This window comes from Phacochoerus africanus, chromosome 16, assembly GCF_016906955.1.
Source record: "Phacochoerus africanus isolate WHEZ1 chromosome 16, ROS_Pafr_v1, whole genome shotgun sequence".
NCBI classification, from domain to species: Eukaryota; Metazoa; Chordata; class Mammalia; order Artiodactyla; family Suidae; genus Phacochoerus; species Phacochoerus africanus.
The window spans coordinates 5,719,705-5,744,516 of NC_062559.1; the positions used below are offsets into that span (position 1 = coordinate 5,719,705).

The following is a 24,812-nucleotide window of genomic DNA, read 5'->3' on the forward strand; positions in this document are numbered from 1 at the left end:
GCGGGCCATCGCGGCGCGGTGCAGGGCTGGGACTCGGCGTGGGAGAGGTACCACGCGTCCGTGCTGAGACGGCCAGCCGGCCGGCCGGCTCCCCTGCGCAGAGAGCTCCGGGTCATTTACGCGGATGCTCACCTTCAGGAGGTGGAGCGGGGTTCCTGACCCTGCACGTGTGGCTGCACGTGGTGACCTCCTTGCCGAGAGCGCAGTGGGGAGGAGGGGACAGCGTGGCTGTGGCGGGGAGCCCGACGGCGCCTCCCTGAGCCAGGTGGTCCAGGAGGCGCGTCCGTTGACAGCGGCCCCGCGGGACCCTCTGGGGCGAGACGGCCCTTCACCTCCTGGTCTTCCTCCCAGAGCACACAAGCCCAGGGCCGGGATGGCGACGCTGACAAACCAGTCGGCAGATCCCGAGCGTTCACCCCGCGGGGGAGAGAGCAACGAGCTCCCTTCCACGGCCAAGGAGCTCGGTCAGCATCATGCTCGGCAGCGCTCAGTTTGCTCCTCGGGGTGTGTCGGGGAGGAATTTTTTTCTTCCTGGACATCTGCCAGATGCACAGACGGGTGGGCTGAGCGGTGGCGTCAAGGGGGTCTCCCGGGGATATGAACCCCGAGGACCACGGTGAGGGCCTGGCGGGCAGCGGGCTGTGGTCCAGCCATGCGCGCAGCTTGGGCGTCACTCGGCGTCGCCGTTCCTTGGTCCCGTTGTCAGTTCACTTGGACAGAAATTTAAATAGCTAAGATGATGTTACTTACGGGCGTTTGTTCACGTCGTTACTGTTTTCAGGGCCCCTTGTTTTTCCATTTTGTGTTCATATAACTGATGCCTTTAATTTGTTAAATTTCCAGTTGTTTGTTGCTAGCATAGAGAACTACAATAGCATGGTTTTTGTTTTTTCATTAACTCTGCATTCCGTGGCCTTGCTGAAAGAACCCTTTTTGAGACCTGAGAGCTTTGTTGTAGACGTTTTGGTATTTTCCATGTATAAAGTCACATACTCGGCCAGTAAACACAGTTTTGCTCTTCCTCTTCCCCCCGGGCCCTGCGGTGTCTCCTCGCCATCCTGATCAGCGAGGAGCCTTCGGGGTGAACAGCTTGAGCTCCTGGCTCTTTCGGGGAGAACCGTTCTTATTTTCATTAAGTCCGTGAGCAGTAGGTGTTTCGTGCACACTGTTAATCCCATAGAGGAGGTTCTTTACTTTTAATGGTATTTGCCTTTTTTCTTTCCTTTTTAGCAGAAGACTCAGAAAGTGGCGTTTACATGCGATTCATGAGGTCACACAAGTGTTACGACATCGTTCCAACCAGCTCCAAGCTTGTTGTCTTTGATACCACGTTGCAAGTGAGTGTGCCCAGTTTTCCCGAATTGGGGGTGTCTTACCCGGATGGCTGCTTGTGAAGGAATTTCAGTCCAGCTGCACCTGCAGTCGCTGGCTATTCTTTTCTGCACGTCAGGACCCGTGCTGAGGTTTAGGCTGTATTCTCAGGGGCTGGGGCAGCTTTCTCAGGAATGTGCTATTTTACAGAGAGGGAAACTCAAGTTCTGGAGTTAAAGAATTTAAATCATGAAGTTTAATCCAGAAACTCTAGAACTTAAGAACTTTGTCTACAGAGCTGGTGAGTGACAGGGTCTGGAATTTGAACATGGGTCTGTCTGATGTGTGTGGACCCCAAGCTTTTAACCCTTAAGCTGTGCCGCCCCCTCAACACACCCTGGTGGCCTTCCCTAGTTACCAAGTAGAATACTCAAGTTGGAACGATACTGGTTAAAAAATTCGTAAGGTGGTGGATGATCTCCCGAGAACCTTATTGATCTCTTTTAGCAGAAAAATATGAACTTGACTATTTCAGTTATTCAAATTATGCTTATTGGAACTCATTTTATACCAGCCAGCATGCCTCACAATCGTATTTGAAAAGTTCTAAATAATACACTCAGTGCAGTGGTCAGGTTACAGCCACCATAATATGTGGCGTACACGTACATACGTGTGTGTGCACTTAGCGTGTGAATTTATACATAAATCTTTCCCAAGCAGGGTGACCTTCGCTTGGGTCCCCCGAAGAAGCCGCTGAGCCAGGAGCTCATGGGCAGCTGGTGCTTTATTAGGGTGCGTGCCCAGGGGGAAAGGGGCAGAGGCCGGGGGTGGTGGCAGGGGGCGGGCAGCAGAACTCTGGGGTTAGGTGCTTAGTGTGTCCCTCTCTCAGCCTCGTGGTCGGCTGTCGTGGGAGGCGTGTGCCTACCCGGCCCACTCTCTGGGCCCCCAACCTGCCCTCCGGCCCTCGGGCGCCCCTGTGGCGCTCTTCCCCGGACTCTGGGCTCCGGGGGCTGCTCTGCCTGCCTTCGGTCTCTGCTGCCCAGGATTCTCAGGAATGTGAAAAATGGCTTTGTTCGTACTCTTATTTCCCAGTTGTTTTTGACTTTTATAAATTGGCTCTCTGTCCTGTGACTCTGCCAGGTAACCTCCTGGGCGCTTCTCCAATGCCGGTTCTTTGACCCAAAGAGGGCAGAGAGCCATCCAGTTATGGTATTTATAGGGAAAGTAACAGATAGTAACTTTAAGAAATAGAGTTCCCATTGTAGCCCAGCGGGTTGAGAATCAGACTAGTATCCATGAGGATGCAGGTTCGATCCCTGGCCTCACTCCGTGGGTTGAGGATCCAGCATTGCCATGAGCTGTGGTGTAGGTCGCACATGCGGCTCGGATCTGGTGTTGCTGTGGCTGTGGTGTAGGCCAGTAGCTGCAGCTCCAGTTTGATCCCTAGCCTGGGAACTTCCATATGCCACAGGTGTGGCCCTAAAGAGCAAATATATATATATATGTATGTATTTAGTCTCTACCACTAAAGTACAGATTTCAGTAGTAAAATAATGAGAGCTTCTCAATTCCCCAAATAAGGAACCGAGTTAGCGTATCTCAGCCTCACTCCCACCCCTAGAAAGGCCTGACCGTGGTTTTCCACCAACAGAAAAGCAAGTGACATCTGGTACCTGTGTCTGCTTTCACTCTTACTCTGCTGTTCCCTTGCCATAAAACCGACTCTTTCTGAATTTAGGATTTTGCCCAAGTGAGTAATACCAGAAAACTGTGGTCTTTGTGGGGATCCTCGGTGGTCACTGACCCAGTGGGCATCACCCCCTGAGTAATAGGAGCTGGGTGTGCCTCGTCCCCTGGAGCCCAGAGTCCTGTGAGGCCCCAAAATGTGTTGCCGTGGAGACGGGGTGCACTTTGGTACTGGCGACAGCAAAGTCAAAGATGTGTTTGAAAGGGGTGAGCGGACGTCGTCTGGACCCAGACTGCAGTAGGAGCTGGATCCGTCTGGAGGGCGAGGGAGGCCAGCAGGGGAGGCACAGCCCAGGCCCGAAAGCACCTGAACATCCTCCACAAGAGCCGCCCGGATGGCTCCTGGTGTGCCCATGACAGCGTGCAGCCGTCAAGAAAAACGGAAAAAGCATTGGTTGAGAATGTGCTTATTTTTAAGTAAAAAAAAGAAAGTCAGCTGTAGAACAGGTCTCTTCTGGCCGAGTTATTCGGCGGGTGCAAAGGATCAAAGATGCACCTGGTCTGGGGACCCAGAGTTCGCCACTTACCAGTAAACTGAAAGCAGAGGTCTCAGGGCACAGAGGTGACTAGAGCAGCCTGGTGGCCAGCCCCGGCGGCCACCAGCTTCCTGTGGGTGGGGCTGTGACAATTCCCTTGTGGCCTCTGCCTGGTGGTGCCTCGGTCCTGGCGACCTGGAAGCCAGGCACTCATCCTGGAGTCCTGCCCTCCATGGCTGCCGTGCCACCACTGTCCCTCCGATGGGGCCTCCTGTCCCCATCAGTCAGCAGGACTCGGGGCCCCAGGCTGTGGTGTGACTGAGGGAGGGGGCTGCCCCTGCCCACACAAGGCCCCTCACAGCCGGTTCCCCCGACAGAGACACTGAGGAGCGCCCTGCACTTAGGGTGGGCGCTCAGGGTGCGAGTCCCCCAGTGTCTCAGGCTCCGCTGTCCCTCCCGCCCCAGGCCCCACAGTGAGCCGGGAACCATTCCTCTCAAGGAGAGTACCAGGAGCAGAAGGCAGGGGTTTCTGCTGCCAGATTTTTCTTTCCCAAACCCAGTGACCCCTCCCACCAGTGCCTGCCTTGCCCCGGGCCCCTCTGAGGACGGCCGTCACAGGTCATGCGGGAAATGCGACAAAGCAGCAGACGTGGCAAGTGTTCCTCCAGCGACCTGCCAAGTGTGGCAGGGGTGACAGGGTGAGTGTGGGCGCTCAGGGGTGTCTCCGATGCTGCGGGCCCTGACCCTCACCCCGCGGCCTGTGGAGGGCCCACGGGCCAGAGCCCGCTCTGCCAGGTCAAGGCAGACGCTGCTGCAGAGAAGTGCGCGCAGGCAGCAGGTCCCCCAGGAGGCTGCATCTGGAGCAGCCGCGGCATCTGGAGCTACAACAGTCCAGTCGCTCTGGGAGCTGCTGCCCCAGGCCAGACGGGCAGCTTCACTGGGTGCGACAGAAAACCTCTGGACACTAAGCTCCAAAGGCGTCCTCACTGGCCCGTCTTACCGGACGTCCTGGCCGCGTGGGTCAGAGAGCGTATGGTCTCAGTGATACATTCGAGAGTTAAGGGAAGGACCACAGTGTCTGCAGACCCCAGACCCCGGGTCTGACCTTGGCTGAGACTCCGTCTGTCACCTGTCAGACCAGAAGTCCCCATTCAACCGGCGACCACGGTGGCATTTGGGTCCTGGGAATGAGCGACCGCTCCGAGCTGTCTGGTAACACGGAACACTCCGCGTCCCCCCTTCCTCAGCACTCGGTCCCCGTGGGAAGTGGGGCAGGAGTCACAGTCCTGGGCGGGCGGCAGGCACCTTCCTTGGGCACCAGCCCTCCTCTCCGGGCTTGGGTCTGCGAGCTGGCCCAGGTCTGGAAACAGTGCCAGGACATGGCTCCGTTTTCATGACTCCAGTCAGGGTTTTAGCCCTGAATGCAGAGCCTTTCTTGTGTACATGGATCAAGTTCGGTTTTAGACGGCCGTGTATCTGTTGAATTCCTGGACACTGTAATCAGCTGTTACCAAACTGTCTGTGGATCAGAACATTCTCATCCCGACCACGTGCCTGCAGGTCAGCTCCCGTGAGCCCCGTCACCCCACTGGCATCAGTGGACCCTCGCGCGGGCAGCCCCTGCAGATTGCAGCCAGCACGGAGCTTTGCACACATGGAGGGGCTTCCTGCCCTCAGACGTTTCTCAAAGACCTGCGGAGGGAGTGACCTCCAGGCCCCTTTGGGGACTGTAAGCTGGGCTGGTGCCCAGGCCGCCTGCGCCGAAATCTCCCCGAGCCTGTGGCTTCGCGCTTCCTTATGGTGCCTCCGGAGTTTCTGGCTCCTCGGCCTCCTTGATCGGGCACTTGGCAGAGCCCTGCATTTCACAGGCAGTCGGCTCGGAAGGCTCTAGAGCCGTTTCCAGCTGTGTGCGCAGAACATTAGGTCCACATTTCTGGTAAATCCCCCTGTATCAGACCGCCACCAAATGCAGTGTTAAATTCCCTCTCTGGGGTCTAATGTTATTCGAAGCTGTTCCCACACTTACTTCCAGGTTCCTGCAGACGCGAAGCAGCAACTTCATCATTCTTTCCGTGGGTGTGTACAGAGAGGTCCCATGTACCCCACACCCGGTTCCCTCCGTCTTTGCCACCTTACACGTGGATGGTCACTTGTCACAGATAATGAACCAGTGTCGATGCGCAGTCCCTGCCTGAAGTCCGTCGTTCAGGTTTCCCCGTTTTACCCGATGCCGGTTTTCTGCCCGAGGATCCCATTCAGGTTGCTCTGCACAGTCAGTCGTCATGTCTCCTTAGGCTCCTTTTTGCTGTGACAGTCTTTCAGATGTTCTTAGGTCTGGGGGGGGGGACCTGGACAGTTTCAAGGAGCTGGGCCGGTGGTCTCCGGGGTGCCCCCAGTTGGAACTGGTCTGACTTTTTCTCAGGGTCAGACTTGGGTTATGGGCTTTGGAAGGACGAGCACAGAGGACAGGTGCTGTCACCCTGACCTCCACGTGCTGATGGGAACCTCTGCCACCCGGTGCAGTCTGCTTCTCAGCTTCCTCTTCCTCCTTTCCACACTGTCCCCTTGAGGAGAAGGTGGGGAGCGGAGGACAGGGTCGCCGCTTGAGTTAGAATTCTTCCGCAGGGGACGTTTCTCTCCTCCCCCCATCTATTTGGTCATTTCTAACAGCACACACTTGGTTTGCTTTTGAATTGTTCTGCCAACATGGTAACACCAGGAAAGGCAAGTCTGGGTTTCAGCTGCACAGCTGACAGCCCTGTTTGTGTCCTAATGGATAAGAGGCACCCGTGATGTATGTTTTGGCAACTCAGGGAGTTAATGGCTCATCGTGGACCTTGAAAGAATGTCGATGAAATCCCAGCCCACCTGGCGCGAGGGTTCTGGTTGTGTGGGACGCCTCTTGTGGGCCAGGCCACCTGTTACCCCAGTCACTGCTGCCTTGCGTGGTACAGCGGGCGACACCTCCGTTCCTTACCCAGCGGAGGCCAAGCCGGTGGGTAAAGACCTCTGCCTTGCACCCCGGGGAGGACTGTCCTTGGCAGATGCCAGTGGAACGGAGTGTCGGTCCCCTGACCTGGGCCAGCTCCATCACCACCCTTGTACTGGCTCCCCCTGCCAACCCGTGTCACTTGGGCACCTGGGATCGCCTTCTTAACCACATGCAGACCAGGCTCTGCTTGCCGGGAGCCGAGCTAAGAAACCAGTAGGACGCCGGAAGGTTCTTTCACTCTGAGCTCATCAGCATTTGGGACAGTGACTGGAATACTGATTTTGTTGATAGCATCATCACAGTAACAAATGACCTGAAACCAGGAGAGACAGTGAAAAATAACTGATATCCAGAAAGATCCCTCAAGAAGCTAAATTGTTCCTCAGACCAAGTGGTCAGCAGCTGGCATCCAGAACAAAGGTTATTACAGCACATCAGGATTCCAGAAAAGACGGGGCGGGGTTAGAACTGTGGGGATGGAACTGAGGCTGACCCGACGTGGCCTTCCTCCCACCCCCAGGCTACACGGGTGTGTGCTCACGCCAGCCGCCAGCGGAGTGTTCACCACAGAAGCACAGATGATGGTTTTAAATGGCAGGTCGTTTAAAAGCAGAGCAGAAAAGCTGACGTAAAACCCGCCGTCTCTAGTCGCTGATCCTTGTGGCCTCGTCCTGCTCCCCAGAAACACCAGCTCAGCTGTTGAAAGTGCCACTCCGTGCCACGCTGCCACGACCCAGTCACTTTGGACACTTTCTTCTTCCTGGTGCTTGTTCCTTGTGTGGCTTCCCTCCCCCCGCCCCCCAGTGTAACTGTGTCTCAGTCCTGGGGGCGCGTCTGCAAGTGTCCCTGAGCCCCGGGGTCTACGGGGCTGGCCTTTCCCGTTGGTAGAGTTCAGTGTTCTTCCCGGAGCTCAGAGCTCCTCCGCTTTGTTTGCCGTGAACACCTCCGGCTGCTTCATGCTCCCATCTTCTAAGTGCTCCATAGGATTCCCGCACGCACAGACTTGACCCAGACGGTTTCACACCCCTCGGAGCCACTCCCGCGTCCTGCTCGTCACCGTCCCCTGAGAGCCTCGTGGCTTCAGGCAGAGGTGACCTCCACCCTCCCCTGGTCTTAACACGAGCCTCTCTGCTTTCTTGATGTAGTCCTTGTGGGTGGCGCTCTTTCTTCAGTCCCCGCAGGCCGCCCTGACAGCTCCACGGACAGGTGGCTTCAGGTCGGGGGGAGGCCTCTCTGGCTTTGCAGACGGCTGCCCGAGGGCCAGTCTTTCTCATCAGGACAGGAATCCCAGGATGAGGCCTCACTGCCCAAGTCCTGGGGGCTGGGGGTGCAGACGTTCCTTGAAACATGAACCATCCCTTTTCCTCCATCTGCAGACTGCTGTGTATAGACTCTGTCGCTTTTACTGACAATTTTGAAGGCATCGTTCCATTTCTCCTGGCTGTCAGTGTTGCTGAAGAGGACGCTGTCGTGGTTTGTTGTCCTGCTTCTTAGGGCCACACCCGCCCTAGCTCCCAGCCTAGGGTGGAATTGGAGCTGCAGCTACTGGCCTACACCACAGCAACGCTGGATCCCCAACCCACTGAGCAAGGCCTGGGATTGAAGCGCATCCTCATGGATACTAGTCAGATTCGTTTCCACCGAGCCGTAACAGGAACTCCAGTTTTTTTTCTTTTCTTTTCTAGTTTTTTGTGTCTTTTGTCTTTTCAGGGCCCTACCCACAGCATATGGAAGTTCCCAGACCAGGGGTTCAATCAGAGCTACAGCCACCAGCCTACAACCACAGCCACAGCAACTTGGGATCCGAGCCACGTCTTCAACCTACACCACAGCTCACGGCAACGCCGGATCCTTAACCCACTGAGCAAGGCCAGGGATCGAACCCACATTCTTGTGGCTTCCAGTCAGATTTGTTAACCGCTGAGCCAGGCAGGCACTCCCAGTGTTTTCTGTTTTACTCTCCATCTTTTGCATGTGATTGTGCCCCCTGCAGCCTGAGGGGGTGCTCTCTTCTCCCAGGGGTGCTCCCGACTTCCGGACGCCACGCTTGGCTGTGGTCTCTTCCACTCAGGAACCCAGCACTCGATGGCCTGTGTTTCTTGTGCTGTTTCTTCCTGTTTTCTTTCTTGTAGAACTTCAGTCTGGTGGTCCTGGGCCCCCTTCACTGATCCTTTAATGCTCTTATCCTGTCTTCTCTCCGTACCTTTTTGTTCTACTTCTTAAAGTGTCTTAACTCACCTGGTGAGATGTATATAAAACCAGAACTTCTGAAGCTTCACCATCCAAGGTCATGAGTGGCTCACAGTTAAGATTGAGCGCCCACTGTGGCTCGGCAGAAACAAATCTGACTAGTATCCACAAGGATACAGGTTCTATCCCTGGCCTTGCTCAGTGGGTTAAGGATCTGGCGTTGCCTTGAGCTGTGGTGTAGGTTGCAGACGCAGCTCAGATCCCGCGTTGCTGTGGCTCTGGCGAAGGCTGGCAGCTACAGCTCCAGTTCCACCCTTAGCCTGGCAACCCCCGTATGCTGTGGGTGCGGCCCTAAAAAGACCAAAAAAAAAAAAAAATTAAAAAAAATCATTTCTGTGTGAAAATTTGCTTTCTATCTTATGTAATTATCACATTTGGTTGTTTCAAAATCCGATTAAAACAAAAAGTTTTAAATTGGGAACAGTTGGAGCACATTGGTACTCAAGCCCCGAGAGTTTTTCCCTGAGAACTAGAACTAGATTGTGCCAGCCCCTTTTCTGTCCTGGTCGCTGGTTAATTGGTAACACCCTGTGCCCTCTCTAACTGTGAAGGATTTGTTGTGCTTTATTGGAGTAGAGGTGACTTACAGTGCCGTGTGCGTTTCAGGAGTACACAGTGAATCAGTCGTACCCAGAATCCATCCCTGCTTTTTCCCACGACGCTTGTCGCCGACGATTGAGCCGGCTCTCCTGTGCTCCGGAGGGTCTCGTTAATCAGTGCTTTTACACGGTGGAGTGTATATGTGTTCTTCCCGCCTCCCAGCTCGCCCGCCCCTGGCCCCTCGCCCGTTCCCCCTGTGGTAGTCGTGGGCTTGGTCTTGAAACCTGTGAGTGGAGCATTTTCTAGGTGGAGTCCTAGACAGCCCCGCAGGCAGCTCCACACCCGGGGTGCTGGGGAAGCCCGGTCAGAAGGCCCTGCAACGGCGCCGAGGCGGCGGCCGAACCCGGGCCGTGCAGGTGCCGCCGGCACTTGCGGGGCCCCTGTGGGTGGTGTTTGGGGGCTCTGGAGGGTGGACGTGTCGGCAGTCCGTGTGGGTGAAGTTAAAATGGTAAATCCTCCTCTGTCTGCTTCTGGCCCAGGCTGTCTCGAGCGGAAAAATGAAGCCTTTATTCTTTCTGGCTCCTGGTGCCCAACATCGGCACCGTGAGTCCAGGTATCCCTGCAGTCCCGGTACGGAAACATTATCTGTGAGTCCCATTTCGTGACTAAGAAGGTCCGGGCTTGGAGAGGGTTGAGGGCCTGCGCCCACGAAGGGCGGCTGTCTGTCTGCCTGGTCTCACAGCTTCGCCCCTTCACTCCAAGGATGTTCCTTAGCGTCTGGTTGTCTCAGCTCCTCGTGCAGAAGTGGCAGCCCCTTTCGCCAGGAATCCTTCCTGTTCCCTTTGCAGCTGCACCGGGGCTGCCCTGGGTTTTGCCCTCACTCTCCGCCTTGCCATCCACCCACTGGCATCAGCGGTTATGTTCTCCGAAGGAGCCCAAGTCCGCACACGATGCAGTCCCACCGGATGTCACTGGCCCGTCCGTCCGTCTGCCTCGTGTCGGCCTCGGGGCTGTGCGGTCGCCTCCTTGTGTTTTGTTTACAGAGACCCTGAGGCTCGCTTAGTAACCCCGAGCGTTTAGGGGCTGTTTACGAGCCTCTAGGTAGCAGATGAGTCAGCGGAGTTACTATGGGGAAGCAGGATTTTCCCTGTCTCTGAAAGAAGAGCCATTCTGTTGAGTCTTGAGGTCAGACCCCTGCTTCTGTTGGTGTCGCCATCTGTCCGGTTGCTGCTCCTTTGAAAGTTAGTCTTTTTTTTCTCTGGCTAATTTCCTCTTTGCCTTTGATTTTCAGCGTCTTATCCGTGACGTGCTGGGTGTGGTTTTCTTTGGAGTTTTCCTGCCTGGGGTTTGTTTCTGTTGATAGAGTCCAATTTTCTATTGAAATTTGCCTCTTTGAGGATGACTTGGAAAGCGCTTTTGGAAAAGTTCCAGAATGACCTTGGAGCTCAGTTCATCTCTTTCTTTTCTCTCAAGAATTGTGGCTTCTTGAATCCTGCCTGTGGGGTGCCCCCCAAGGCTCTCGAATCGTGATTGTGTGTCTTGTCCAACTTGTGTAGTTGTTTTCAGCTGTCTCATCATGGCCAGACTAGAACTTTGTGGAGCGGCTTTTCAACAGCTGTGGTCACTTCGGGGAACGTGAATGATCCTGATGAGTGATTTCAATACTGGTTTTCTCTGCTCAATCGGTTATTTTGGAGAAAACAATAAGCAATTTGTGGTTTTTTTAAAAATGCTCCCACCCCCTGCCTGCTCCAGCCAGTTTAGAAAAACAAGCTAAGCAGATATTTAATGTGTTTCAAAGTCTGTTTATCTGTGACTTTCCCCTGGATTCTTTTATAATAGAGCCAAGGATTCCCAAAGCATCACCCAGGTAGAAAGAGCAGACCGTTCACAAGCTGTTTAGTTACACAAACAGCATGAATATTTTTGTGATTCCTGATAGAAGCTGCGGTTCAAAAACCATGTTCCCAGTGTGTGGATGCTGGTTTCTCTCCCGTGTCGCTGGGTTGGCCCTCCTCTCCTGCTTTTCCCAGTTCTCTGCCCGTTGGTTCAGCGGATGGACGGAATCCCTGCTGTACTCAGGACAGCGCTGGACTAGGCTAAGTGTAGAAAATGACTAATGAGAGCCCCTGTATCCAGCAGCCGTCCTTCTGTTCCCGTGTGGGTGGACCAGGTGCCTACATAAGTCATTCTAAATAAAGGCAAAATGTGTCGCAACTCAGGCAGAAACAGGTGCTGAATTATTAATCCTACTCTGATTGGAAGCACTAGGTTCCTATAATTATCTCATTCCTTTTCACTAGTAAGTTAACAAGGGGCTTTGGAATATAATGGGTAGGAAAAGAACCTTTTTCTTTCTTAGTTAAAAAGATAATTATGCCACAGCATACACAAATTTTTTAAAGAAATGCACTTTCACTGCCCTATCTCCTTAATATAGAAATTTAATTTGGGGGCTTTTTCTCTTTGATCTATTCCATTTACATGTGTTTTATGTAATTAGAATGCATACTTTGATAGTCTGCATTTTTACTACCAAACTTTTTCCTTCAGCATAGTCTTCATAATTCTGCTATTTGATGCTTGTTTTTCTCGTTGCTGTGCCAGTATTTAACAAGTTTTCTTTTGTTGTAGACAGATCTTTTTCTAGTTTTCCATATTAGAAATAATGCCACATTGAACATCTTCGATTCAGGAATCCTACTCTTAAAACCTGTGTATGAGTAAATAACTCAACAGAGAACAAGCTAGTATACCAATAGTGCTAATATTTTTGCAGTACAGCTTGATGCAAACAGTATGAATATCTTAGTGATTCTGGATACAAGCTGTGGCCCAAAAGCTATTCTAACAATTTATGAGCCCATCAGGTTTTATAGCCGCACTCGTATCAGGTGCTGTAAGCAAAATATATTGGCTTACGTAGCAGCTGTAGATGAGCCTTAAGTTTTGATACAGGCCATCTTTATTAGTAACGGCGAGCCCTCTGTCTTGTACTGTCTGTATTGAGAGGTCATTTTCAGCACTGAGCTTCTGGGTTTTAAGGAAATCGCCCCCTCCGGTGCCTTCTGTCCCTGACATGGTGTCCCTGTGGGCGTTTGTCCCCAGGGCTCGGTGAGATATTTCCATGGGAACTACTCTGAACGGGGCCCACCCAGAATAGGCACGCAGTCAGCACCTGTCTCGAGAAGAATCAAAAGTGTGAGTGTGTCACTGCTTTCATTCCTTCTCTTTCTCAACCTCAGGGAGAGGAGGGGCTATATTTGTGGTTTTGTTATTAAACAGATGAAAAACCCATTTTCATTTCAAGTAATTTGATATAACCCCAGTGTTTGCAGATGAACAAATAACCACATATAGGAGAGATTAAACTCTGACATTTAATTCTTTTTTATGGTTTTAATTCTATAAAGTTTCTACGTATTCAAGTCTTTAGATACAATAAGAAAAAAAAATTGTGGTGTTTCACTTTTTAAAAAATGACCTCTAACCCCTGGAGACCTTTCAGTAGAATACAAAAGCAAATTGCTAACCTAATAAATTCAGGTTTTTTAGCTTATCAAAAGCATATTTATAAAACGCATGTTGAAGATAACTGGTAAGATTTGGTTGAATATTTTACCCGAAGGTATTTTTCTCCCTGCATATACATGGACTTTAAAAATGTGTGTTGTTTCTCTCATTTGTCTTAGGTTAAAAAGGCCTTCTTTGCCTTGGTAGCCAATGGTGTTCGAGCAGCGCCTCTGTGGGAGAGTAAAAAACAAAGTTTTGTAGGTAAGCATTGCGGGCCGGGGAACAGTCCAGAAACCTGAGGAACTTTCATAAGGGTGGTTTGGAATCCGGCCTAGTAAACAGATGACCCAGTTAAAGACCTTCTCGTTTTTACATCCTGGGTGAGGTGGGGCCACTAGTAGATTCAGAACATTCATGTACTTTTATGAGTTTCTTTTGATCCAGCACCTTTTTGGCCCCGAAGGCTCCTCTGTGCCTTTTCGGGTTCCTGCGAGTCCAGGGGGGTGGCCCTCGGGCTGTGCTCAGACCTCCCTGTGGGCCAGCTCTGCTGGCGTCCCGCCGGGGGCGGGGGTGGGGGGGGGTGTCCGGCTTCCGGGGGAGCACCTTTCCGACAGGGCACATAAAGTGGGACAACTCGACGGACCCGTGTGCTCAGCTGTCAGCATGCCATTAAAAATATCACCCAGCGCAGTAGCTGAGCTCCATAATTTGTCATCTGTGACTCCTGGTGGACGCTGGATGTTGTCCCTGTCACAGGCATCGCGTGTTTTGAAGTGACACTTTATGCTGCCTCCCTCTGCTGAGCTTCCTCAGGGAGAAGGTCAGGCCACCTTCATCTCTGGAAGCCTGGCGCCTGGCACAGTCAGTGTCTGGCACACAGTGGGCGCTTCGTAAACAGTGCCGTGAAAGCTGCCGCTTTTAGAGTGATTCTCAGGAGACAGTCCCAGTGCTGCCAGGCGTGTCACGTTTCCAGAGCTCGTGGAGGACTTTATCTGGTTCTCAAGTATGCTCCATCATTCACATGTAAGCTGCAAGCTGTCCCGTGGTTCTGTAACAGTCAGTGTTCTCAGTGAATCGCTGGATGCTGAGATTACTTCCATTCATTAGGATCAGGTTTAATTCCAGCTAAACTTGTGTGTCTTACTACATTTGTATATTTGATGTTGATAATTAACAGAGTAAGAGTTTTAAAGAATACGTTAAGCTGTGCTTGTAATCTTTAAAGTATATTTTAGAAGGTTCTTTAGTAAATATTCTAGGTTTGCTTGTCGTCTGAAATTTTTCTTTAATGTTGCCATAGTTTTATACTTAACATACAGTTCTTTGTTCCAGGAATGCTGACGATTACAGATTTCATTAATATACTGCATAGATACTATAAATCGCCCATGGTAAGTGCCGGAAGTCCGTGTCAGGAAGTGGAGCTGTGTGTTCTGCGTGTGTGTGTACAGCTATTTGTGTGTGTGTTTTAAGATTTTTTTTTTCTTTATTGGTACAGGGCTAGTGGTGCTGGTGGTTGACTTTTCCCAGTGTGTGTGATGTGCAGGAAACCTCAGTGTAGATCAGTCTGCTATTTGAGGCTTGGCGAAGATAGTCACAGGAGAAATCAAAGGCAGTAAGTTGCTGCTTTGTTCAGCCTTCAGAAATCCTTGCATTAGTGGAATTCTGTGTGTTTATTGCACACAGAGTATTAGTCATTACCTAGATAGTCTAGACATTTCACCGAGCTTGTGATCTTTAAGGGCAGCGTGGGCTCGCTGTAGGGCTGAGACTCTGCCAGGACCGGCCAAGGAAGGAGGCCCCGCCCGCTCTGGTCGGGGTGGCGGTTCCCAGGGACAGGTGAGCGTGACACAGGTTTGTCTTCCAGGCCTGTTGGTGCGAGGGCAGCTTCATGCAGTTACCCCTGAAATGGTATAACGAGAACTATACGTCCTCTGTGGTTTTAAAGAAGTAACATTTAAAATTGGAGGAATTCAGTTTGGACATTTTCCTGCCTGTTGAGCCTGGTCCGGCTGTTTATAGGAGCACAGTTTGGAAAGGATATAGGACCTTCATCTAACGCCATGACTTTCATGATTCCATCAGCTCTTTTGGTTTTTGTTGCCTCGGGGGAGTTTTTCATTTTGTTTCCTTTGGCAGGGGTGGGGAAAGACAGAATTATATGCTTTGTTTCTTTAGCTAGTACTGTTTAGGGTTATCTAATAGGTAAAAATCCACTTAATACTGTTTTTACGTGTAATGGTCAATACTGCCCAATAATTAACTTCCTACGTAAAATGGAAAAATAAGTTTCTTCATAAGGCATACTCTCAAAAGGAAGTTTTACTGAAGACTTCATAAGTATTCCATATTTATCTTATGTGACATATCTGGTAAATACCACCAGTGCAGCTGAATCCTGGCTTTCCTAATAATGTCCACATCTCTGCTTTTGGACTAGCGCAAGTGGCGCTCATGTGATTATTGGGTGGATGTAGGTGGATAAAATGCAGCTAACCCCCAGAGAGTAAACCTCAGCAGTGGCTAATTAGAATTTCTAAAGAGCAGTTATATTTAAAGATACAGTTCAGAGTTTTTAATACTTGAGGATACATTTTTTTCTCCACATTACTATATCACTGTATCACTTATTTTCTAATTACAAACAGAACAATGCTATTGTGAAAGGTACAGCTTATTTCGTCTTTAAGTATCATTAATGTATAAACGCAGTTGGGTTTCGTACATTCACCTTTTCCAGTCTTTTTGTGCGTTGGTTGGCACCTCCTGTGTACACAGTGGTGTTACCTGTGAAGACAAATCCGTTGTACCCACACCATTTACTGCAAAAACTTTTTTGTCAAAGAATTGCTTTTACTGCCTTAAACGTCGGTCTGTGGCTGGGCTCTATTCTCTTTTCTTGTTCTGCTTGCTTGTCTCTATGCCAATACCAAAATCTCCTGATAACTATTTTTTTTAAGCCTGCTGGTATTATCAGGAGTCTGCAAGTCGGTTTGGGAAGGAAGTGGCATCTTACCAGTATCTTACAGTCCGTGAGTCTTGCAACCTGCGAACGCGATGTGTCTTTTTCTTGCATTACTTCATCGGCTGAGGCCTCCAGCACATGCTGAAGGCCTGAAAGCAGACCTCCGCGCCTCGGGTCTCTCCGCAGGTCACTGTTATATACACGTGGGGTCGGCTGTAGCTTTTTCGTAGATGCCCTTATTGTGTTGAAGATATTCCTTCTTTTCCAGGTTTGTCAGAAGGGTTTATCTTGAATGGATGGTGAATCGTGTCGAGTGCTTTCTGAGTGGCTGGAGATCGTCGGGCTCCTGTTCTCCATTCTGTTAGGTGTCATTTCTTCAAAGACTCTTCTGCCCCCTCCCATTTTCTGGGAGTCTAGTGACTCAGCTGATGCTCTCATTTCAGGGGGTGTTTCCCAGTGGTGGTCTCTCTCTGTGCTTCATTTCAGATGTATTTTATATCTTCAGTTTCACTGTGTTGCTCCTCCATAGTATCTTATCTCCTATTACTCTTTTTCCTTTCAGATAGTCTATTTTCTGTTCTGGAAGTTCCTTTTTTTTTTTTTTTTTTTAATATTTTCCATTTCTCTCTTTGTTCACGTTTTCCTTTAAATCCTTCAGCATATTAGTTGTTACATCCAAGATGTAGATCAGATGCTATTTCCATCATCTTTATTGTTAATATTAGGTTGTTGAATGTCTGTATTGTATCCAGTCACAGAGTTGGGCTGCCGTCGCTGCAGTCAATTTTAGAACATTCCGATTACCCCCCAAAGAAACCTCACACCTCCTAGCCGTGACACGCCTCCAGTCCTAGGCAGCCACTCATGTGCTTTGTCTCTGTAGGTTTGCCTGTCCTGGACACCTCATGTAAACAGACTCACGCCACATGTGGTCCTTGGCGGTTGGCCTCTTCCATGTAACCCAGTGCTTTTGAGGCTCCTCCGTGTTGTGGCTCCATTTGTCCTTTGATTCTTCTTGTCACCAAGGAACGTCCCACTGTGTGGCTACGCTGCATCTCCCTTGCCCATCGTCGCTTCGTGGACACGGAACGGTCCCCGCTTTTTGGCTGTGACTCATGCTGCTGTGTGAACACTCCTGTCCCGGTGTCTATGGGACATCTGGTTCCGTTTCTCTTGGATGTAGGCCTGGGAGGCGATTCCGTGGGTCACGTGGTAACCACTGTCAGACTCTGCCTCGGCGGCTGCATCCCTTTACACACCCACCGGCAGTGGACCAGGCTTCCAGCTTCTCCACATCCTCACTCAGGCGTGTTACCGTCTCGTTTTGGTGGCGGCCACTCTAGTGGATGTGAATTGGCCTCTCATTGGTATTTTGGCTGCGTTGCCCTGACGGCTAAGGATGTTGAGCATCGTTTTCACTTGCTTATGTAGAGGCTTGTTTTCAGGCTTTGATAGGCTCTTCATCGGTGGTCTGGCTGGTTGAGTTCTGCTGCCACTTCTAGGCTCTCCATGGGGTTCCCTGGTTACTGTGCGAGGACTGCCCCCTGTGCCAGGTCCCACACAGTGGCACCCCGTGCCTGCCCCACTTAGTGTTCAGTCAGAAATTCCAGGAGCTCCCTCCGCATCCTCCTCTTCTCTTCCTGGGCAGCTCCCTCCTGTCTGGTACTCTGCCCTGCAAATTCCACTGGCCCCAGTCTGCCCAGACCTGACCTTCTGCTCCCTCAACTCAGACTGCCATGCTCTGCCTGGGCTCAGGTGCCTGCATCACAGTCCAGATGTCTTTCAGAATCCTTCTCGAGAATCACCTCTGACGGGGAGCTCCCTGTGGTGTTGCCCTCAAGCAGAATTGGTCATATTTCATTAATTCACCTTATGGCACTTTTCAGACTGTATTCTCATTACCTGTGGGGAGAGCGACTGCCTCCCAGGGGACGTTTGACATCTGGAAGCATGTTTTATCACAGCTGGGGTAAAGGTGGGGTGTTCTGGTGTCTAGTGGGCAGAGGCCAAGGATGCTGCTAAATAGCCTGCAGGACACACAGCGGCCTCTCCACCAAAGATGATCCAGCCTACAATGTCAGTAGTGCCAAGGTCAAGAAAGCCTGTTGCAAGGGGTGGCTGAGGGTCCTGCTGGGTAGTTCTTTGAGGTGGAGACTGTATCTTACTCAGTTTGTGTCTTAACACGCGCAAGTGCACACAGCTTCCCACCGTGCCAGGGCCAGGGCGCCTTGGTTCATAAGAGACCCTCGGAGAGAGGACAAGATGGCGGAGGAGTAGGGGGCCACGCTCGCCCTCTCCCACAAACACAACAAAAAAAAGCACATCTACAGAATAAATGACTCGCACAGAACAGCAACCATTCGCTGGCAGAAGAACCTAAACTCCAATAACGGCAAGAAGTTCGTGACATTACGGGGCAGAACGGGAGAAAAGAGGAGAGTGAGAGAAGGTGAATCCGAGCGGGACGGGCGCTCCCGAAAGGGAACTGCGGAGGAGAAAGGGATCCCGCACCCTGGAAAGTCACCTACTCGGGGGAAAGATCAAACGAACCGGAGCAATCTCCAGATGCAGAGGAGAGTGTAGCAGGAAGCTGGAGTACGGAAAAGCCGATCAAGAACCCAACGGACCATCTGAACTACGGGCACAGTCACCAAAAATTGAGACGCCTGGGTGGGGGCTGGGCACCGAGACCTCGGCTCCAGAGGTGAGTCCCCGGGCTGGGGGGCGTGGGGCAGAGCAGAAACTGCTTGGGAGGTCTAGAAACCATTTGACGGGGCAGAGACTGCCTGGGAGACTAGAAAACAAAGCTGTCGCAGAGGAAGGGAGCAACACTCTAGGGGCGGGGAAGTGGAAAGCCGCATCAGAGGGAACCTGGGAGAAGAGCCTGGTCTGCGCCCGTGCTGGGGAGGGGAGAGAAGAAGGGGTGGGTCCCCAGAGAATACCCCCCCACGCCACAGCAAGCTTACAGGCCCGCTAGCTAGCTGAAAGCTGTGCTTCCCAGTACATCCCCGCCACCCCCTACGCTCTCGCCGAACCTGGGCTGCCTGCCATCCAGGAGGGCTGGCCTCAACAATTGCCTGAAGCCTACCACCGCGGGGCTGTCCCTGCACAGGCCTGCTTGCCCTTTGGAGGGGCTACACTTCCGCAGAGTAGCACCAAAAACACCACCAGCCCCCGAGAAAAAGGAATGCAGCCCAGAAAAGCTAGAACAAGCCTAGCCAGGCAGTGAATAGATCTGCCTAATTCCTGGACGGTTTCTGAGTGGGCTGCCCCAGGGAGGAGCCTCTTCGGTTTCCAACGGCCCTGCTACCCGCCCAAGCCCCCAGGGGGTGCCCTAGTGGATCAGCTGATAGGACTGCCAGTCCAGGCAGGACCCCCTACAGCCCAGAAAAGCTGCAAAACAGCCTGGCCAAGCCGGAAAAGATCTCAGATGGTCTTTTGAGTCGGGGGTGCCCAGAGGGAGGAGCTCTTGGGTTTCCAGTGGCCCTGCTACCTGCCCAAGCCCCTAGGGGGGTGCCCACCCCGAGGAATAGCTGTCAGCACCACCGCCCCTAGAAGAGCCCCTGCAGCCAGAAAAGCTGCAACAAGCTTGGCCAGACTGTGAAAAGATCTGCCTACATTCTCAGGCCATCCTTCTGAGTTGGGTGCCCTAGGAAGAGCCTCTTAGGTTCTCAGTGACCCAGATAGCTGCTCTAGCCCCCAGGGGATGCTGCACTCCTGAGGAACAGCTGCCCAACACCGCAAACCCCCGCAAGAACCCCAAGCCTAAAAACACCAGAGCAAGATCTGCATGACCAAGTGAAATCTGCTACCATCGTGGTGTGGACCTCCCAGTCCTGTCTGCCCTCAGGAAGCCTCCTTTGCTTCAAAGAAACACTGTTAGCCCCATCAACACTCCAGAAAAGCCACACTGCCTCAAAAAAGATTGACCAACAACGCAGCCCTCAGGAAATATTCCACGGCAGTGACAGGCAAACCACCCGATAACGGAGAGTACACTCCCTCAGGAGAAAGAAAACAACAAGCAAGATGAAGAAGCTGAGAAACCACCCCCAGTCAAACCAACAGGAGAACTCACCTAAAACAGTCAATAATGAAACAGATCTCTGCAGTCAGACAGACCTGGAGTTCAAAAGAGAAATAGTGAAAATACTGAAGGAATAAGAGAAGATATGAACAGTAATGCAGATACCCTCAGAAAGGAACTAGAAAATATAAGGAGGAGCCAAGAAAACTAGAACATTCATTTGCAGAGATGCAAACGGAACTAAGGGCAGTAAAAACCAGAATGAATAATGCAGAAGAAACCAATCAGTGATATGGAAGATAGAATAATGGAAATCATCAATCCAGTCAACAGACAGAAAACCGAATCAAAAAACTGGAAAGCATATAAGAGACCTATGGGATAATATAAAGCGGGCCAATCTACGCATATAGGAATTCCAGAAGGAGTAGAAAAAGATAAGGGATGGAAAATATATTTGAAGAAATTATCGCTGGAAACTTCCCAAATCTAAAGGATGCTGGGTGTCAAATACAAGAAGCACAGAGGGCCCCAAACAAACTGAACCCAAATAGACCCACAGCAAGACACATCATAATAAAAATGGCAAAAGTTAGTGATAAGAGAGGATCCTAAAGGCAGCAGAGAGAAAAACAGAATGTTACCTACAAGGGAACCCCCATAAGAATATCAGCTGATTTCTCTACAGAAACACTACAAGGCCAGGAGGGAATGGCAAGAGATATTTAAAGTGCTAAAAGGAAAAAATATGCAACCTAGAATACTCTATCAGCAAGAAATATCATTTAAAATAGAAGGGAAAATAAAAATTTTTTCCAACAAACAAAAACTTAAAGAATACTGCGACACAAAACCCAGGTTAAAGGAAATATTGAAAGGGCTTCTCTAAACCAAAAAGAGGAAGGAAAGGGAAAAAAAAGAAAAGAAAAAAAAGAAGAAGAAGAAGAACTAGGACGAGGAAACTGCAATCAGAGAGCAGTCACTCAAATAAGCCAGCATACAGATTTAATCATGAACAGGCCTCAAACAAAATAAAATTAAAAAGAAAAAATAAAAAAGAGTCATCAAAACCATAAAATGTGGGCAAGAGGATGTAGGAAGTAACATAACCTTTTGGTTTGTTTGTATGTTTCTCTTCTTAATTTTAATTAGTAATGAAGGTTTGAACTTCAGGACCATCGGCTAAAACACACAATTATGGGAAGGGGTTAGCATACTTAAAAAACAGGGCAACCACAAGCCACAACCAATATTTGCATTTGCAAAAAATGAAAAAAAAATACACTCAAGCGGATAATAACAGGAGACCATCCAACCAAAAAAAAAAAAAAAGAAAGGAAGAATGGAGAACCATAGAATCAACTGGAAAACGAGTGTCAAGGCAATAATAATCATCTATCAATTATCACCTAAATGTCAATGGACTGAACGCCCCAATCAAAAGACAAAGAGTGGCTGAGTGGATAAAAAGGCAAAAACCTTCAAATGCTGCCTACAAGAAAACTCACCTTAGGACAAAAGATACATATAGATTGAAAGTGAAAGGGTGGGGAAAAATATTTCACGCCAATAGACATGACAGAAAAGCAGGAATCTCAACGCTCATATCAGACAAATAGACTTTAAAAACAAAGACATAAAGAAAGACAAAGAAGGACGCTACTTAATGATTAGGGATCCATCCAAGGAGAGGATGTTACTCTCATCAACATAACATGCCCCAAATACAGGAGCACCCAGATACATACAACAAATATTAACAGACATAAAGGGAGATATTGATGAGAATACAATCATAGTAGGAGACCTTAATACCCCCCTCACATCAATGGACAGATCCTCTCAGACAGAAAACCAATAAAGCAACAGAGATCCTAAAGGAAACAATAGAAAAGTTAGACTTCATTGATATCTTCAGGACACTACATCCAAAAAAAGCAGAATACACATTCTTCTCAAATGCTCATGGAAATTCTCAAGAATCGACCACATATTGGACACAAAGCTAATCTCAATAAATTTAGAGCATAAAAATTATCTCAAGTATCTTCTCTGACCACAATGCCATGAAATTAGAAATCAACCATGGGAAAAGGAAAGAGAAAAAACCTACTGCATGGAGACAAACAGCATGCTACTAAAAAACCAATGGGTCAATGAGGAAATCAAGAAGGAAATTAAAAAACTACCTTGAAACAAATGATAATGAAGACACAACCGCTCAAAATCTATGGGATGCTGCGAAAGCAGTGCTCAGAGGGAAATTTATTGCAATACAGGCCTTTCTCAAAAAAGAAGAAAGATCCCAAATTGACAACTTAACCTCCACCTAAATGAATTAGAAAAAGAACAAAAAAGTCCTAAAGTCAGCAGAAGGAAGGAAATTATAAAGATCAAAGAAGAAATCAATAAACTAGAGACTCAAAAACAATAGAGAAAATTAATAAAACCAAGAGCTGGTTCTTTGAAAAGGTAAACAAAATTGACAAACCCCTGGCCAGAACTCACTAAAAAGAGGAGAGAAGAACCCAAAAAAACCAAAATTATAAATGAAAAAGGAGAAAATCACAATGGATACAGCAGAAATACAGAAATACAAAAACCATAAGAGAATACTATGAACAACTATATGGCAACAAGTTTGACAATCTGGAAGAAAGGACAATTTTCTAGAATCTTACAGCCTGCCAAAACTGAGTCAAGTAGAAACAGACCAACTGAACAGACCGATCACTAGAAATGAAATTGAAGAGGTATAAAATCAATCCCCTACAAAAAAAGTCCAGGACCAGATGGCTTCACAGGTGAATTCTATCAAACATAAAGAGGAACTGGTGCCATCCTCCTTAAACTCTTTCAAAAGGTTGAAGAAGAAGGAATACTCCCAAAGACATTCTATGATGCCACCATCACCCTCATTCAAAACCAGACAGAGATACCACCAAAAAAGAAAACTATCGCCCAACATCATTGATGAATATAGATGCAAAAATTCTCAACAAAATCTTAGCCAACCGAATCCAACAACATATCAAAAAAATTATACACCATGACCAGGTTGGGTTCATCCCAGGTTCACAAGGATGGTTCAACATACGCAAATCAATCAGCATCATACACCACATTAACAAAAAAAAGTCAAAAATCATATGATCATCTCAATAGACGCAGAAAAAGCATTTGACAAAGTCCAACATCCATTCATGATCAAGACCCTCGCCAAAGTGGGTATAGAGGGAACATTCCTGAATATAATCAAAGCCATTTATGATAAACCCACAGCAAATATAATCCTCAATGGGGAAGAACTGAAAGCCTTCTCACTCAAATCTGGAACAAGACAGGGATGCCCACTCTCACCACTGCTCTTCAACATAGTTTTGGAAGTTCTAGCCACAGCAGTTAGACAAACAAAAGAAATAAAAGGCATCCACATAGGAAGAGAAGAGATAAAACTGTCATTGTATGCAGATGACATGATACTATACATAGAAAACCCTAAGGACTCAACCCCAAAACTCCTTGAACTGATTAATAAATTCAGCAAAGTAGCAGATATAAGATTAACATTCAGAAGTCAGTTGCATTTCTGTATACCAGCAATGAAATATTAGAAAAGGAATACAAAAATACGATACCTTTTAAAATTGCACCTCACAAAATCAAATACCTCGGGATACACCTGACCAAGGAGGTAAAGGACCTATATGCCAAGAACTATAAAACTTTAATCAAAGAAATCAAAGAAGATGTAAAGAAATGGAAAGATATTCCATGTTCATGGATTGGGAAAATCAATATTGTAAAAATGGCCATACTACCCAAAGCAATCTACAGATTCAATGCAATCCCTATCAAATGACCCATGACATTTTTCACAGAACTAGAACAAACAATCCAAACATTTATATGGAACAACAAAAGACCCAGAATCGCCAAAGCGATCCTGAGAAACAAAAACCAAGCAGGAGGCATAACTCTCCCAGACGTCAAGAAATACTACAGAGCCACAGTCATCAAAACAGTGTGGTACTGGTATCAAAACAGACAGACAGACCAATGGAACAGAATAGAGAATCCGGAAATAAACCCTGACACCTGTGGTCAATTAATCTTTGACAAGGGAGGCAAGAACATCAAATGGGAAAAAGAAAGTCTATTCAGCAAGCATTGCTGGGAAACCTGGACAGCTGCATGCAAAGCAATGAAACTAGAACACACCCTCACACCATGCACAAAAATAAACTCAAAATGGCTGAAAGACTTAAATATACGACAGGACAGCATCAAACTCCTAGAAGAAAACATAGGCAAAACACTCTCGGACATCAACATCATGAATATTTTCTCAGGTCAGTCCCCCAAAGCAATAGAAATTAGAGCAAAAATAAACCCATGGGGCCTCATCAAACTGAAAAGCTTTTGCACAGCAAAGGAAACCCAAAAGAAAACAAAAAGACAACTTACAGAATGGGAGAAAACAGTTTCAAATGATGCAACCGACAAGGGCTTAATCTCTAGAATATATAAACAACTTATACAACCCAACAGCAAAAAAACCAATCAATCCATGGAAAAATGGGCAAAAGACCTGAATAGACATTTCTCCAAAGAAGATATACAGATGGCCAACAAGCACATGAAAAAATGCTCAACATCGCTGATTATAAGAGAAATGCAAATCAAAACTACCATGAGATATCACCTCACACCAGTCAGAATGGCCATCATTAATAAATCCACAAATAACAAGTGCTGGAGGGGCTGTGGAGAAAAGGGAACCCTCCTGCACTGTTGGTGGGAATGTAAACTGGTACAGCCACTATGGAGAACAGTTTGGAGATACCTTAGAAATCTATACATAGAACTTCCATATGACCCCGCAATCCCACTCTTGGGCATCTATCCGGACAAAACTCTACTTAAAAGAGACACGTGCACCCGCATGTTCATTGCAGCACTATTCACAATAGCCAAGACATGGAAACA

At 48.8% G+C, this 24,812-nt stretch overlaps 1 protein-coding gene across 7 annotated transcripts in view; it reads left to right on the forward strand.

Annotated features, from left to right (window-relative positions):
• PRKAG2 (protein kinase AMP-activated non-catalytic subunit gamma 2) overlaps positions 1 to 24,812 on the forward strand; it is a 278,412-nt gene that overhangs the window by 232,770 nt on the left and 20,830 nt on the right. For 4 of the 7 annotated variants that reach the window (XM_047763902.1, XM_047763906.1, XM_047763905.1 and 1 more), the window contains 3 exons: positions 1,231 to 1,337; positions 13,011 to 13,092; positions 14,164 to 14,222. In XM_047763902.1, coding sequence (XP_047619858.1) covers positions 1,231 to 1,337; positions 13,011 to 13,092; positions 14,164 to 14,222 — 248 coding nt within the window. The remainder of the gene's footprint in view (positions 1 to 1,230; positions 1,338 to 13,010; positions 13,093 to 14,163; positions 14,223 to 24,812) is intronic. The other 3 variants (XM_047763903.1, XM_047763908.1, XM_047763904.1) reach the window with 2 other exon arrangements.